A 14292-nucleotide genomic window follows, 5' to 3' on the forward strand; every position below is an offset into this window, starting at 1 on the left:
GGCCCGCGTACCGCAGGAAAAAAAAAAAAAAAAAAAAAAAAAAAAAAAAAAAATTAAAGGGGCAGGAGTGAGGGGTGGGACGCAAGCTCTCCTTTATAAAAGAGTACCAGCTAATCAACATAAGAAAATAACAGAATTAAGAAATCCCTGTTTTGCACTACCAATATAATTATTGATTCTGGCAAGTATCATCAATGGGTACTGAAACCATTGGGTAAATGTATTCAGGAACAAATATTCACACAGTCTCAAAGTGTCATCCCACATATTAAAAATTACAAAGAGGAAAAGGCATCTTTACAATGGAGAGACCTGGCAGTAGACAGTACCATGTCCATGCAATGAAACTTCATCATCTCCCATTATGGGACAGATTGACATTATGGACAAGGGGAAGTACATGATGTCACCTATGAAGTATAATTGCCAAAAATGTTTAACCTGAATCTAATCACAAGGACACTATCAGAAAAATCCAGATTGTGTGACGTTCTACAAAACAACCACCTGCATTTCAAAAAATATCCATGAAAAGACCAAAAAAAAAAAAAAAGACAGGGGAGCTGTTTTAATTATACAGAACAAAGAGACATTGCAACCAAGTACAATGCTTAATTCTTGATTGGATCTTAGACCTAAAAACAAAAAGTAAAAAAGACAGCTCTGGGACAATTCGTGAAACTCATATCTACTACTATATGTAAAATAGGTAACTAATAACAACCTACTGTATAGCACAGGGAACGCTATTCAGTACTCTTTAATGACCTATATGGGAATAGAATCTAATAAAGAGTGGATATATGTATATGTATAACTGATTCACTTTGCTGTACAGCAGAAACTAACACTAAATCAACTACACTCCAATAAAAATTAGTTTAAAAAAACCAAATGTATGCTGTGTACTAGAGAATATTATATCAATGTTAGTTCAATTCTTTGGATGTAATAATGGTATTTTAGTTATGTAGGAGAATGCCTTTGCTCTTAAGAAATACATATTGAGGTATATAAGGGTGAATATTATATATTACTTCTAAATTATTCAGCAATAATAACAACAATGAATAAAAAGTAATAAAGAGAAAAAGCAAATGTACCAAAATATTAACAATTGGTGAAACTAATTGAAGGGTATACAGGTATTTATTGCACTAGTCTTTCAACTTTTCTATAGTATTCAAAGTAGAAAGTAACAGGAAAATAGTCACTGTACATTGATGCTATATCCATCAAATAGAATTTAGTATAGTTACTAATGTCTTTTAAAAGTTTCTTAAACATAGATATATATTTGCCTTCCCCCCTTTTAAGAAATTTTAAATATTGAATAGATCAAATTTATAAATTTTATGAGGTATTAAAAATCACAATATAGTGAACACCCATGTACCCATCAAAATAACTTATTGAAGACTCTTGTTCCCCTCCCTGATGCTAACATTCGTCTTCTTTCAAGGGTAACTATTATGTTGAATTTTGTGTTTATTATTCCCTTGTTTTATTTATAGTTTTGCATAGTGCATAACTCCTAAACAATATATTGTTTAATTTTGTATACTTTAAACCTTTTTGTAAGTGCATTTGTCCGTAATTTACTTTTTATACTCAATATTACGTTCCTGTGATTAATCCTGTTGTTGTGTATAGCTGTAATTCACTAATTTTACTGCTTTTTAGTATTCTATTAAATGAATATAACACACATTTTTAAAAAATCGTTTCTCCTATTTATGGACATTTAGGTTGTTTCTAGTTTTTTACTATTTCAAACAGTGCTGGTACACATGTACCAGAGTTTCTCTGAGAGAAAAATTTTGGGGGCATAGGTTATGTACACTTTCAACCTTACTAAATAATGCTAATTTTTTTCCAAGGTGGTTGGTTATATTTACATTCGCACTAGCGATGTATGTGTTTCATTTGCAAATGTTTGATATGGTCATGCTTATTTTTAAGTTTTTTTAATTTTTAAATAATTTTATATCTTCAGAAAAGTCACAGAAACAGTACAATAGATCCAAACATGACATTTAAAAATAATTCCATTCTCCAATAAAGATGTCTAAAAAAAAAAGAAAATTATCACAATATGCTGGCTGAAAAAAAAATCTGTTTATAATAGCATCAAAAGGAATAAAATACTTAGGCATATATTTGATGAAAGAAGTGAAAACTTATACTCTGAAAACTAGAAAACATTGTTGAAAGAAATTTTAAAAGACCTAAATAAATGTAAAGATAGTCTACATTCATGAATTGGAAGTCACTAATATTTTTAAGATGGCAATATTCCCCAAATTGATCTACAGATTCAATGCATTCCCTATCAAAAGACCAGCTGACTTCTTTGCATAAATTAACAAGCTGATCCTAAAATTCATGTGGAAATTCAAGGGACCCAGAATACCCAAAACAATATTTAAAAAGAGGAACAAAGTTGGAAGACTCTCACTGCCCCATTTTAAAACTTAATACAAAGCTACAGCATTTAGACATTGTGGTACTGGCATAAAGATGACATATAAATCAATGGTATAGAATTGAGAGAGTCTAGAAATAAACCCTGCTATTTATCACCTACTGAATTTTGACCAGGGTGCCAAGACCGTTCAATGGGGAAAGTAATCTTTTCAACAAATGGTGCTGGGGCAACTTGATATCCACATGTGAAAGAATGAAGTTGGACCTTTACCTCACAAGCAAAAAGTAACTTAAAACAGATCAAAGACATAAATGTAAGACCTAAAACAATAAAATTCTTAGAAGAAAACATAGGTGTAAATCTTTGTGACTTTGGATCAAGCAATGATTTCTTAGATACGATTCCAAGAGCACCACCACCAAAAACAACAACAAAAACAGATAAACAGGACACCATCAAAATTAAAAACATTTGTGCTTCAAAGGACACCATCAAGAAAATGAAAAGAGAACCCACAGAATGGGAGAAATTATTTGCAAATCATATGTCTGATAAGAGACATATCTATAATATTTAAAGACCTATTATAACTCAATAATAAAAAGACAAATAGCCTAATTAAGATACGGGTAAAGGATCTGAATGGGCACATATCCAAAGAAGATATACAGATGACCAAAGAGCACATGAAAAGATGCTCAACACCATTAGGCAGTTGGAGAAATGAAAATCAAAACCACAATGAATACTACTTCATGCCCATGAGGATTGCTATAAGCAAAAAGAGACAATAACAAGTAATATGTAGAGAAACTGGAAGTTCATACACTGCTGGTGGGAATGTAAATGGTTTAGCTACTTTAGAAAACAGTCTAGCAATTCTGCAAATGGTTAAACAAAGAGTTACCATATGATCCAGCCATTCTACTCCTAGATATGAAATGAGAGAGAAGTGAAAATATAGGTCCACACAAAAAACCTGTACACAAAAGTTTACAGCAGCATTATTCATAATAACCAAAAAGTGGAAACAGTTCAAATGTCTATCATGTCCATAATGAATGGATATATAAAATGTGGTAATCTATGCAATGGAATATTACTCAGAAATAAAAAGAAATGAAGTATTGATGAATGCTAAAACATGGATGAAACTTGAAAACGGTATTCCAAGTGAAAGAAGCCAGTCACACAAGATCAGATATTGTTATGATTCCATTTACATTAAATGTCCAGAGCAAGCAGACCTATAGAGAAAGAAAATATATTGGTAATTGCCTAGGGCTGGGGGACTGAGGGGGGAATTGAGGGATGATGGTTAAAGGGTCTGGGGTTTCATGAAAATGTTCTAAAATTGCTTGTAGTGATTGTTGTACAACTCTGTGAATTTACTAAAAGCTATTGAATTGCACATTTTATATGGGTGAAATGTATGTGGACTATATATTAATAAAGCTGTTAAAAAATAGGGAGTTCACATAAACCCTTCACCAGCTTTGCTTAAAGTTGAGAATTTATATAACCATAGTACCATGATCAAAACAGGAAATCAATTCTGGAACAAAACTTTTAACCAACTAAAGACCTCACTAGTTTTCCCTTAACGTCATTTTTCGTTCCAGGATTCAATCCAGGATCAAACATTGCATTCAGTTCTTTTGTCCTCTTAGTCTCCTGCAACCTGGGACATGTCTTCAATTTTACCTTGTTTTTCATGACTTTAACTGCTATCTCCAATTCCGTATGAACACTGCAAGGTTCCTTTTAGTCCTTCCCCACTTCTCTATTTGTAATTTTCTCTGACAGGGAGAAACCTGATTCTTGTTATCTACAATGTACATATTCACTTCTTTGATTTTTTTTCCTAGAAGTTACACAATTGCTAACTCACACCCCTGTGAGAAAACAGATTGCCAGATTGCCAGCTAAAGTGTTGCCATACAATTCTTTTGGTCTTTAGCTTTACGGTTTCCAGCCAAAACACTGATTTGTTTTACTGAGTTTTGCTCTTTTCATGCTCACCCCGCATCAATGTGGTTATGTTAGGTTTCATTTGTTACCATTTGGATTCCGTGTTGCCTGCCTCTCCTCCCATCCAACCCCCCATGCCCCAATCCATTCTTTTAAAAAAAAAAAATTTATTTATTTATTTGGCTGCACCAGGTCTTAGTTGTGGCACGCAGGATCTTTGTTGCGGCATGTGGGATCTAGTTCCCTGACAAGGGATCGAACCCAGGCCCCCTGCATTGGGAGTACGGAGTCTTAACCGCTGGACCACCAGGGAAGTCCCCCCACTCCATTCTTTTTTTAAAATTTATTTTTGGCTGTATTGGGTCTTCATTGCTGCGCACAGGCTTAGTTGTGGCGAGCCGGGGCTACTCTTTGTTGCAGTGCACAGGCTTTTCCTTGTGGTGGCTTCTCTTGTTGCAGAGCATGGGCTCTGGGCACACGGGCTTCGGTAGTTGTGGCGCATGGGCTCTAGAGCACAGGCTCAGTAGTTGTAGCGCACAGGCTTAGTTGCTCCGCGGAATGTGGGATCTTCCCGGACCAGGGCTCGAACCCGTGTCCCCTGCATTGGCAGGGCGGATTCTTAACCACTGCGCCACCAGGGAAGTCCAGCCCGCCCCCCACACTCCATTCTTGATTAACTTTGTTCTATGGTTCTAAGAGCCAAAGCTATACAAAACGGTATATTCAGAGAAGCATCTCTCCCACCTCATACCTACTCATTCCCATCCTCCGTTCTTTACACCCCTTTTCCACCCATCCCCCAACTGGTAACCAATCTCTTTAGGTTGTGGTTTATCCTTTTGGAATTTGTTTTGCAGAAATGAGATACATAAGTATTTTCTTTCATCCACTTCTTTCTTACAATTATCTTGTTTTTTAAAATTTGTATTAATGTGGTATTATTCCATTTTATTATGGTTTTTATTTGTATTTCCCTTATTATTAATGAGGCTGAACATCTTTTCAGATGTTTATTGGCCATTTGGGTTTCTTCTAGGAAATGCCTGCTAAAGTTTTTTTTTTTTTTTTTTTGCCCATTTTCTCTTGGATTTGTAGGAGTAATTTATGTATTCTGAATACTAATCCTTTTTAGTAATGCTAGTTACAGATTTGGAAGGCTCGTCTTTTTATTTATAACATCTTTGATGAATAGACCTTCTTAAGTTTAGTTTATCTATCATTTGGCCTTTTCTGTTTAAGAAATCCTTTATGAGTTGCCACAGTTATTCTCGTTTATTGTCTTCTAAAAGTTTTAGAGTTTTGTCTTTTACATTTAAGTTTTTAATCCACCTGAATTTTTTTTTTCTTTTCTTTTTTTTTTTTTTTTTTTTTTTGCATATCAGGTAAGATCCAATATAATTTCTTGGTTCTTCAGTGCTGACTGTTGAAGAGCCCATCCTTTACCACTGATCTACATTGCAAGCTTTATCATAAATCTCCGTTTTATATGCATGTGGGTGTGTTTCCAGGGTTTGCTCCATGCCAAAACCACCGTCTTGTTAATACAGCTGTATAATTCTTAGTCTCTGGTAAGGCAGATCTCTCCCACCTTTTCTACTTCAGGGCTGTCTTGACTATTCTTGGTTCTTTGCTCTGCCATATACATTTTTAAACAATTTTATATTTTAACTATATGTTTATGATATACTTCTAATTTAAGTCTTCTTTAATGTCATTAATAGTTTCATCATTTTCTCCATAAAGGTCTTATACACCTTTTATAAGATTTATTTGTAGATAATATTTTTTTACATCATTGTAAAATAGTTTTTTTAAAATACATTTCCTAACTGTTTGCTGTCGGTATATAGAAATACAACGAATTTTTATAAATTGATTTTGAATCCATCAACTTAACTAAATTCTTATTAATTTAATTGATTATTGGTGGATTATTTTATGTTTTCTACCAAGACATATTATTAGTAAATAGTGATAGCTTTGTTTCTTTCTCTCTCTCTTTTTTTAAGTAATTGGTGGTTCCATTTATTTCTAAATATAGTAAGAGTATAAGATATTTTTATTGAATTGAAATGAAATGCTCGTAATGATGCCATTAACACCTCTTGAAAGAGGCCCTCTGAAGGAAGAGACCATATACATTTTTGTTTTACATTTACTAAGGAGAAGCTGTGAAGGGAGAAAGGAATTTAAATGGAATATTAAATTATATTCTGTTTACATTTTAATATACACTGCATAAGACCACCAGCTTCTATGAAAGGATAAATACTGTATCATTAGACTGGTTGTGGATAGTTTTGTTTCTCACTTTATAGTTATAGGTAAAAAAAGTCAGGATATACAGTTATAAAATGTGAGCTAGGTAGCAGAGTATCCATTTAAAAAAAGTAGGAAGGAATGCACAAAAATGTTCACAGTGGCTTATTTTAAGTTAAAGAATCATGGATGATTTTTTCTTTTTTAATATATCTCTATACTTTCCAGTTTTCCCAAGATGAGTATCTATCACTTTCATAACCAGGAAAGAAACAAAACTTAAAACTAAAAGCAAGTCTAAAACAAAATGTAAAGGTAAGGATGATATACTAAAAATGCCCCGTTAGAAATAAAACAATCAAGTACCTCTGATGTGCCTCCCCCCGACCCAGATATACCACTGCAGAGCCAGCTGGCAGCATAGACTAATATACCATGTTATGTGTAAGAGAATGACCTCTGAGATTCATGGAACTTTGTCTTTCCATTAAGGGCATGTATGGACTTGACCTGTCAAAGGCATACAGTTGGTCGGCATTTCATTTGTTTTCAAATGGGATCAATTCAATTATCCATAAGATACATTTTTCCTCTTTGTGAATTATTTATGGTCTTATCATATTAAGAGACTCCTAACTCTCACTGCTTATTTCCTAAGGATAAACTTAGGAAATATAGACTAATTTTCAACTGGTTCTACTCTCCCTATTTTACAAATAAGGAAACAGAAACCACCAGAGATTAAGTAGGTCCTCTTTCTGTGCCTCTGCTCACCTCCTCTACACCAGAGGACTTTGTCTCTCATCATGACACTTGTCAAAAATATCCATCTTCTCCATCATAAGCTCCATGAGATTAAGATCTTTGTTTGTCCTGCCCTCCTGTGTATCCCCAGGCTGAGCACAATACCTGACATAGTACCTGATATATAATGGATGTTCAGTAAATCTCTATCGAATGTTGAATAAATTTTATAAGCAATCCACATTCCAAAACAATGACTACTTGCCAAATTAAATGTTTGAATAATTGCTTTTGGAAATATTCACAACATCATTTGACTACACGTTGGTGGAAATTGAAAACAATCTCTGAGTAAAGGCTCCTAATGAAAAAAGTTTGAAAGCAAAATTACCTTTCTGTTTACCTTTTCTGGTATAATGAATTTTTCATATCGTAAAACATTTTTCCTATTTTCTTTTATACCATTTAGAGCTATTAGTATTATGGCATCTAGATGCTAATTGCATATAGCTGTTAATTAGCCTGGTTTTATATGAAAAGAAAAACTAGACAAACAAAACTAAGTCAACATAATTCATAAAAGTCTCTTCACTTAACTTGTTTATCTTTTTTAATTTAAATTTTTTTCCACACAGTTGGGACTGGTGGATGTGGCTGATATTGGTTGTTAAATAGATATCCTTGGAGGACCATATCTAACCCCCAAATGTGACATATCTAACCCTAATCAGTCTTCGGTTCCTTCTGCCTGGAGGGTCATGGGCTTGAGTCACAAGGCTCTCCTCTCAGCGGGCTGAGTGTCTTGGGCAGGGGAGTGTTGTGCACCCTTGTTTGGGGGCAGTGTTTTTTTTCCAGCTTTATTGAGCTATAATTAACATATTGTCTAAGTTTAAGGTATACAGTGTGATGTTTTCATGCATGTATGTATTGTGAAATGTTCACCACAATAAGGTTAGTTAACACACACTTCACCTCACATAATTGCCACTTTGTCTCTTCATTTTAAAGGAGGATTTGGTGTTTTAATTATCCAACAACAGCTTCATGTGCCTAGAACTATTTTAGATGTTTGTATGTAGAAATAATTTTACTATAGACAGAGATAATGATACAGTACAAGTTTTACAGTTTCTAACATTTTGAGGATATAATTATCTTGATTAGTTCAGTTCATTCTGTTAATTTGGTACATAATCCAACAATCGTTGAGGGCATCCCATACTCTAGGTACTGTGCAACATTGTCACTATATAAAATGAGTAAAATACTACCTAAAAAAGCTCACGATCTAGCGATGTATCTTTGGACATCAGATTTTACTTTCCTTTTCTCTTATATGTGTTTTGTTGCTAAATTTGGGGTAAGGAAGATTTACACGATTATATCAATTTGGCCAAGAGCTGTAGTCCAAAGCTTCATTTTTTCCAAGTGGCCTATAGTAGCTGTTAGCAGATAAATAGAATTTAATTCGACATAATTAAATTCACATATAAATATAAATTTATATTTCACATATAAATAGAATTTAATTAGACAGAGGTCTCATACATTCAAGCTTCTACTTAACGTATCAGGTCAGTCCCTGTTGTCATTTGTATGAAGTATAGGAGGTGGGGTGCGGTATTCTAAAGAAAAGGAAACCTGATATTTCCTCTTCAAAGCTGTTGTGGGGAATATGGAAAAGGAAAGCTACCTGCTCTGTAAATCTCTGTATATGGTTAGTACCCAGTATACTGGTACACTGAACTTAATCTCATAGACATGTGTGTAAAAAAGATAAACTCTTTTTTCTTCTTGGCAGGTGTCCTTGTAGACTTGGGTCTGGAGGAAAATGGGACAGCCTATCAGAGAGCAGAGAAATATGTTGTTCGTCTAGACAATGAGATTCAAACCAAGTTTGAAGTTTTTATGAGAAGGGTGAAACAGAACCCGTACACACTGTTTGTGCTAGTTCATGACAACTCCCATGTGGAACTAACGAGGTGATTGCTTCAGAGTGAGCAAATACAATATTTCTTCTACAGCAGTAATGGTCATGTGCTAAATAATTTAAAAGGTGGTGATTTGAAAGACCATGGACCCTACCAGTTGGCATCTTCTCATGGTTAACTTATTCCCACCCTTTCCTTGCTTTCTCAACTTTTCTTACCGCTTTAATGTTGATTTTATTTTAACTATACTGTGGGTGGATTTACAAATTCCTGTTAAAATCCGGTCTTAAGAGCATTGTGGGACTCAGCTGCTTCAGCGAAAGGGTGGCAACAAGGGGCTTGCGGTGAGTGAGCTCCCAGAAGGGCCATGTGCTTTCCCGCCCACCCTCTCTCCTTCTCGTGGTTCTTCTCGTTTTCTCCTTTTCCTTGTCCTCTCTTCCTTCCTTTCCTGCTCTTTCTCCTCTTCCTTGCCTTTCTCTCTTCCTTCTTCCCTTTAGCAGAAGTGGAGATGCCACTTCAATGATCTGAGAGCAGATCCAGAACCTTCCTCAATTTACCTGTTTAAACAAGAGACCATCCTATCTCTTTATGGGCTTATTAATGAAATAACAGTTTGTGTGGTGTGACGGAGTCAGATCAAATCACAGTACTTATCTAGTAGGGGGTATCTTTGTTCCTATGGATTGAAAAAAGCAAGTAGTTGGTTTTTATTGTTGTTTTTTATTTAAGGGCAAATAGTTGTCAAATATTACATATCATGGTTTGTCCTCACCAGGTAGGGGGAGGGAAATTTCAGGCATCATCAAGCATTCGTAGATTTTCTTTCCTCAGGACACACTGAAGTTAGGCATCTGAAATTTTTTTGATCTGTGGTAGAAATGTCAGAATTGCAAAAACACTTGTTCAGAAGCCAGAATGTGTTTGGTACTCCATAATCTGAAGTCCAGAGCCATATGTAGGTGTAAATAAGATCTGGTATAACTTGTTAGATTTGCAAGAAAGGAAGGAAGGGAGAGAGGGAGGAAGGAAAGATAAAAGAAATTTTGCCCACACCTTGTTCAATTACTGCTCATGTTCTATGAGCAGAAATAGCTCACTGACCTTGTATACCTCATCTTTGAAAGTTTGGGGTAATAGCTCTGAGGATTACACATTGGATCTCTCTGTATTTAATTCTCATGGGACTTGAGATTACTTTTTTGAATATACATATATATATATATATATAGAGAGAGAGAGAGAGGGAGAGAGAGGGAGAGGGGTGGGGTGGGAGAGAGAGAGAGTGGGATTGGGGGTGGGGAGTTTTGAGGCTGCATGGAAACCTGGTACCTCCACATTGAACGGAACTGAAAATGACTCAGAGATATGAAAATGTTGGTTGTGGGGAGGAGGCCGAGGAGTCCTCCCCACGGTCTAGCAGCTTCAAGGAAAGAAGGAGAGTGTGTTAACACAGAGGGGATTCCTTGTAGCTTTGGGGCCTCTCTGGGGGTACAGATCTGGGGGCACAGTTATAAGCATCGTATTTTGATGGAGAGCTCCCTCATTCAGGTGGGCTTTCAAACTGAAGTGATCCACCTCAGCTACGGAGTTGGATATCCTTGGCTTGGATAACTGAGTTTACACTTTGAGGTATATCAGCGGCAAGCTGAAAAAGGAAAGAAAAATCCCTGAGATTTGTCTGAAAGGGCTAAGAAGGTGGGTCATCTTTGCCCCTGCGGATCAAACGTTGGTTGCTTCTGTTCCTGCTCCCAATGAATAGGAACTAGAAAAATAAGAGCTAAAACACTACCTCCCTTTTGATATCTGATTCTGCATCTAATCAGTTAAATTAGGAGGTTTTAATGTGACTTTCAATATTTCTACAGTGTCATTTCGGGCTCTTTGTCACATGGTGAACCTGGCCATGGATTGGCTGACAGAGTCATTAACTGCAGAGAGGTTCTGGAAGCTTTCAACCTCCTGGTGCTCCAGGTCACCTCCTGCCCATACACTCTGCAGACCCAACAGTCCCGAATCAGCGCCAACAACGAGGTTCACTGGATACAGCTGGACAGCACAGTGAGTCTCTGTTCTACCCTCTGATACACAGTCATGTTCTCAGTTCCCCTGGGGAGCAGAACCTTGTAATAAAATATGGTCATGACAAAAGAGTTCAAAAAACTAACTAACATAATGCTTTCTCTTCTAAAAGTTCCATATAATTACAATTATTATTCACTAAAAACTAGGGAATAGTGTCCTTTATACATTCGATTCAGTGGTTCTTTTTTGGGCTATCATGCAGATACAAAATTGTCTATCCAGTATAGTTTGTCCCCCTAAAATGTGATGTCAGCTGACACCATCATCCATATCCTGGATTAGCTTTGTGCCTTTAAATGATTCACCGCAATCTAAAACTTGGAAATTTTATTGTCCTCTTGTTTCAGTCTTACTGATCTAGATGTATATCTATATGTTAATTATTCTCATGATTCCCAGCAACTGGATTTTTCCTTTTAATCAATTCTCACAGACTTCTAGTTGAAACAGAAGATGCTGGTACTGTTACTCTAAATTACTCAGGGGACTTCCCTGGCAGTCCAGTGGTTAAGTCTCCATGCTTCCACTGCAGGGCACACGAGTTTGATCCCTGGTCAAGGAACTAAGATCCCACATGCTGTGCAGTGTGGCCAAAAAGGAAAAAAAAAAAAGACTTTAAACAGGAATTCCCTGGTGGTCCAGTGGTTAGGACTCCACAGACAAAACAAAACAAAACACTCTAAATTACTCAGTAGTATCATTTAATGCGTTGAGAATAGCTCAGCACTGTACACATCCAGGTCCAGTCCCTAATACTTAAAAGATATTTTCTGTGACCTATAAACTGTATGCTAAATATATTAGCAAATTAAAAAATGAGAGTTTTATTTAGAAAACAATAAAGATCGGCCGTTAAGCAAGAGAACCTTTGTTTAGAAATATTGAACTGTGAGATATTTTAAAATAAACACGTTTAAGTAAAAGAGGCCAGAAATGTCTTACATAACTGTTTATTTTTCAACCCAGTGCATTTCACTCTGTTATGAAGTAGGTAAGAAGACTTGGAGCCCTTCTCTTTGAGTATTGGTGTGTCCTTGACAGTCAAGCAAGCTCAGGTCCCTGACTCACGTTGGCATCACCAGTCCCTCGCTTGTGAGAACTGCTCGGTGTGTTGACTGTCACAAGGAGGTTGCTTTGAGCTTTCACTTTGTTGGTATCTTCTCCACCCTAGCTCTGTCCATGAATTGGGTGGGCAAGTTATAGGTGAGATAAGAGGCTGCCAGAGTTCCTTTGCCTCTGAACCAAAAACGTATGGTGTGCCTAGGGTCTACCCCAGTAGTTGTCCTGACATGGAATGGGATAGCCAGTAGAACTGATAAAAGGAAACATTGTTTTTAATCCAACAGATAAGGCTCCAACTAAACGTTAAGTTGAATATATTGTTAGGGGAGAAAAAGGAGAACTATCCTATCCTGAACAGTTGGTTCAGTCTTTTCCTGGAAGGGATCACTCCAGTGATAGGAAGATGGGCTCATAGCTTCTGCCCTTTGTCTTCTCCTGATGTGAAATAATAGAGAAACAAGCCTAAAATAATTTTCCTTAAAAGTCATTCCTATGATTGTGGTTAATTTTTTTAAGTATAATGATGGTATTGTGGTTATATTTTCTAAAGGATTCCAATCTTAGAGATATCTAGTGAAGTATTTGTGGATTAGAGATATGATACCCAGGATCATATTCAAAATAATTGAGGGGTGGGGAGTTATTATATTCTAATTAAAGTTTAAAAAAAAATCATACCTATGACATTGAGAGGAACATGGAGAAAAGGTAAAAACATTGAATCTAATTTACAACAACTTTACACATTTAGGGGCAAAGCTCTAGTGATTAGCTTCCTTTAGTTATCCTGAAGCCAATGTCCTAAAGAAAGAATAATAGAGAAAAGCAAAGAAAGTAGACTCAAAAAATATTAGTGAGCACTTGTGGGCTTGTGTCAGATCTTTCCAAGAACACACAGAGAGCTGATGGTTTAAGGAGAAAGCAAAGTACGTATAAAAGCCACTATTATTCCAAAGTAGAATAAGACATAGATAGAAAAAAAAAAAAAAAAGACATAGATAGAGAAAACAGATTGGTGATTTTCAGAGGCGGGGGCTGGAGGGTAGACAAAATGGGTGAAGGTGGTCAAAAGGTATAGACTTCCAGTTATAAAATAGATAATTCCTGGGGAAATAATGTACAGCAAGGTGACTATAGTTAATAATACTGTATGGTATATTTGAAAGTTGCTAAGAGAGTAGATCTTAAAATTTCTCACCATAAGAAAACAAGAATTATAACCATGTGTGGTGAGGGATGGATGTTAACTAAACTTATTGTGGTGATCATTTCACAACATATGCAGATAGCAAATCATTATGCTGTACACCTGAAACTAATATAATTTTATGTCAATTATATCTCAATTTTTTTAAAAAAGAAGAAAATCAAGTTGTACACCTTAAATATATACAATTTGTCAAACAAAACAAAAAATGTAACAAAATAAAAACAAAGTAGAATTGCAAAAAACCAAAGTGCTCTGTGGGTTGAAAGGAGGGAGAAGTCCCACCCATTTGAGAGCATCAGGAGCAGCGACATAGAAGACAGAGCACTTGGGATGGGCCTTGGAGGAGAGGAAGGACAGAGCAGACAGGGGAGCAGCCACTCCTGGCAGCAGACAGCTCGGGCAAGACCACAGAGGAATAAGCATCAGGCATTTTTCAGAGAATACTTAGTGGGATGAAAAGAAACCTGGAGGGGCTTCCCTGGTGGCGCAGTGGTTGAGAGTCCGCCTGCCGATGCAGGGGACACAGGTTCGTGCCCCGATCCGGGAAGATCCCACGTGCCGCGGAGCGGCTGGGCCCGTGAGCCATGGCCGCTGAGCCTGCGCGT

The 14292-nt window shown here is 36.3% G+C and overlaps 1 protein-coding gene across 11 annotated transcripts in view; it reads left to right on the forward strand.

Moving 5' to 3' along the window:
* The window catches only part of GREB1L (GREB1 like retinoic acid receptor coactivator), a 265362-nt gene that overhangs the window by 215271 nt on the left and 35799 nt on the right, over positions 1 to 14292 (forward strand). For all 11 annotated transcript variants that reach the window (XM_055080757.1, XM_055080763.1, XM_055080758.1 and 8 more), the window contains 2 exons: positions 9204 to 9384; positions 11199 to 11391. In XM_055080757.1, coding sequence (XP_054936732.1) covers positions 9204 to 9384; positions 11199 to 11391 — 374 coding nt within the window. The remainder of the gene's footprint in view (positions 1 to 9203; positions 9385 to 11198; positions 11392 to 14292) is intronic.

This window comes from Physeter macrocephalus, chromosome 19 (assembly GCF_002837175.3).
Source record: "Physeter macrocephalus isolate SW-GA chromosome 19, ASM283717v5, whole genome shotgun sequence".
Lineage (NCBI taxonomy): Eukaryota > Metazoa > Chordata > Mammalia > Artiodactyla > Physeteridae > Physeter > Physeter macrocephalus.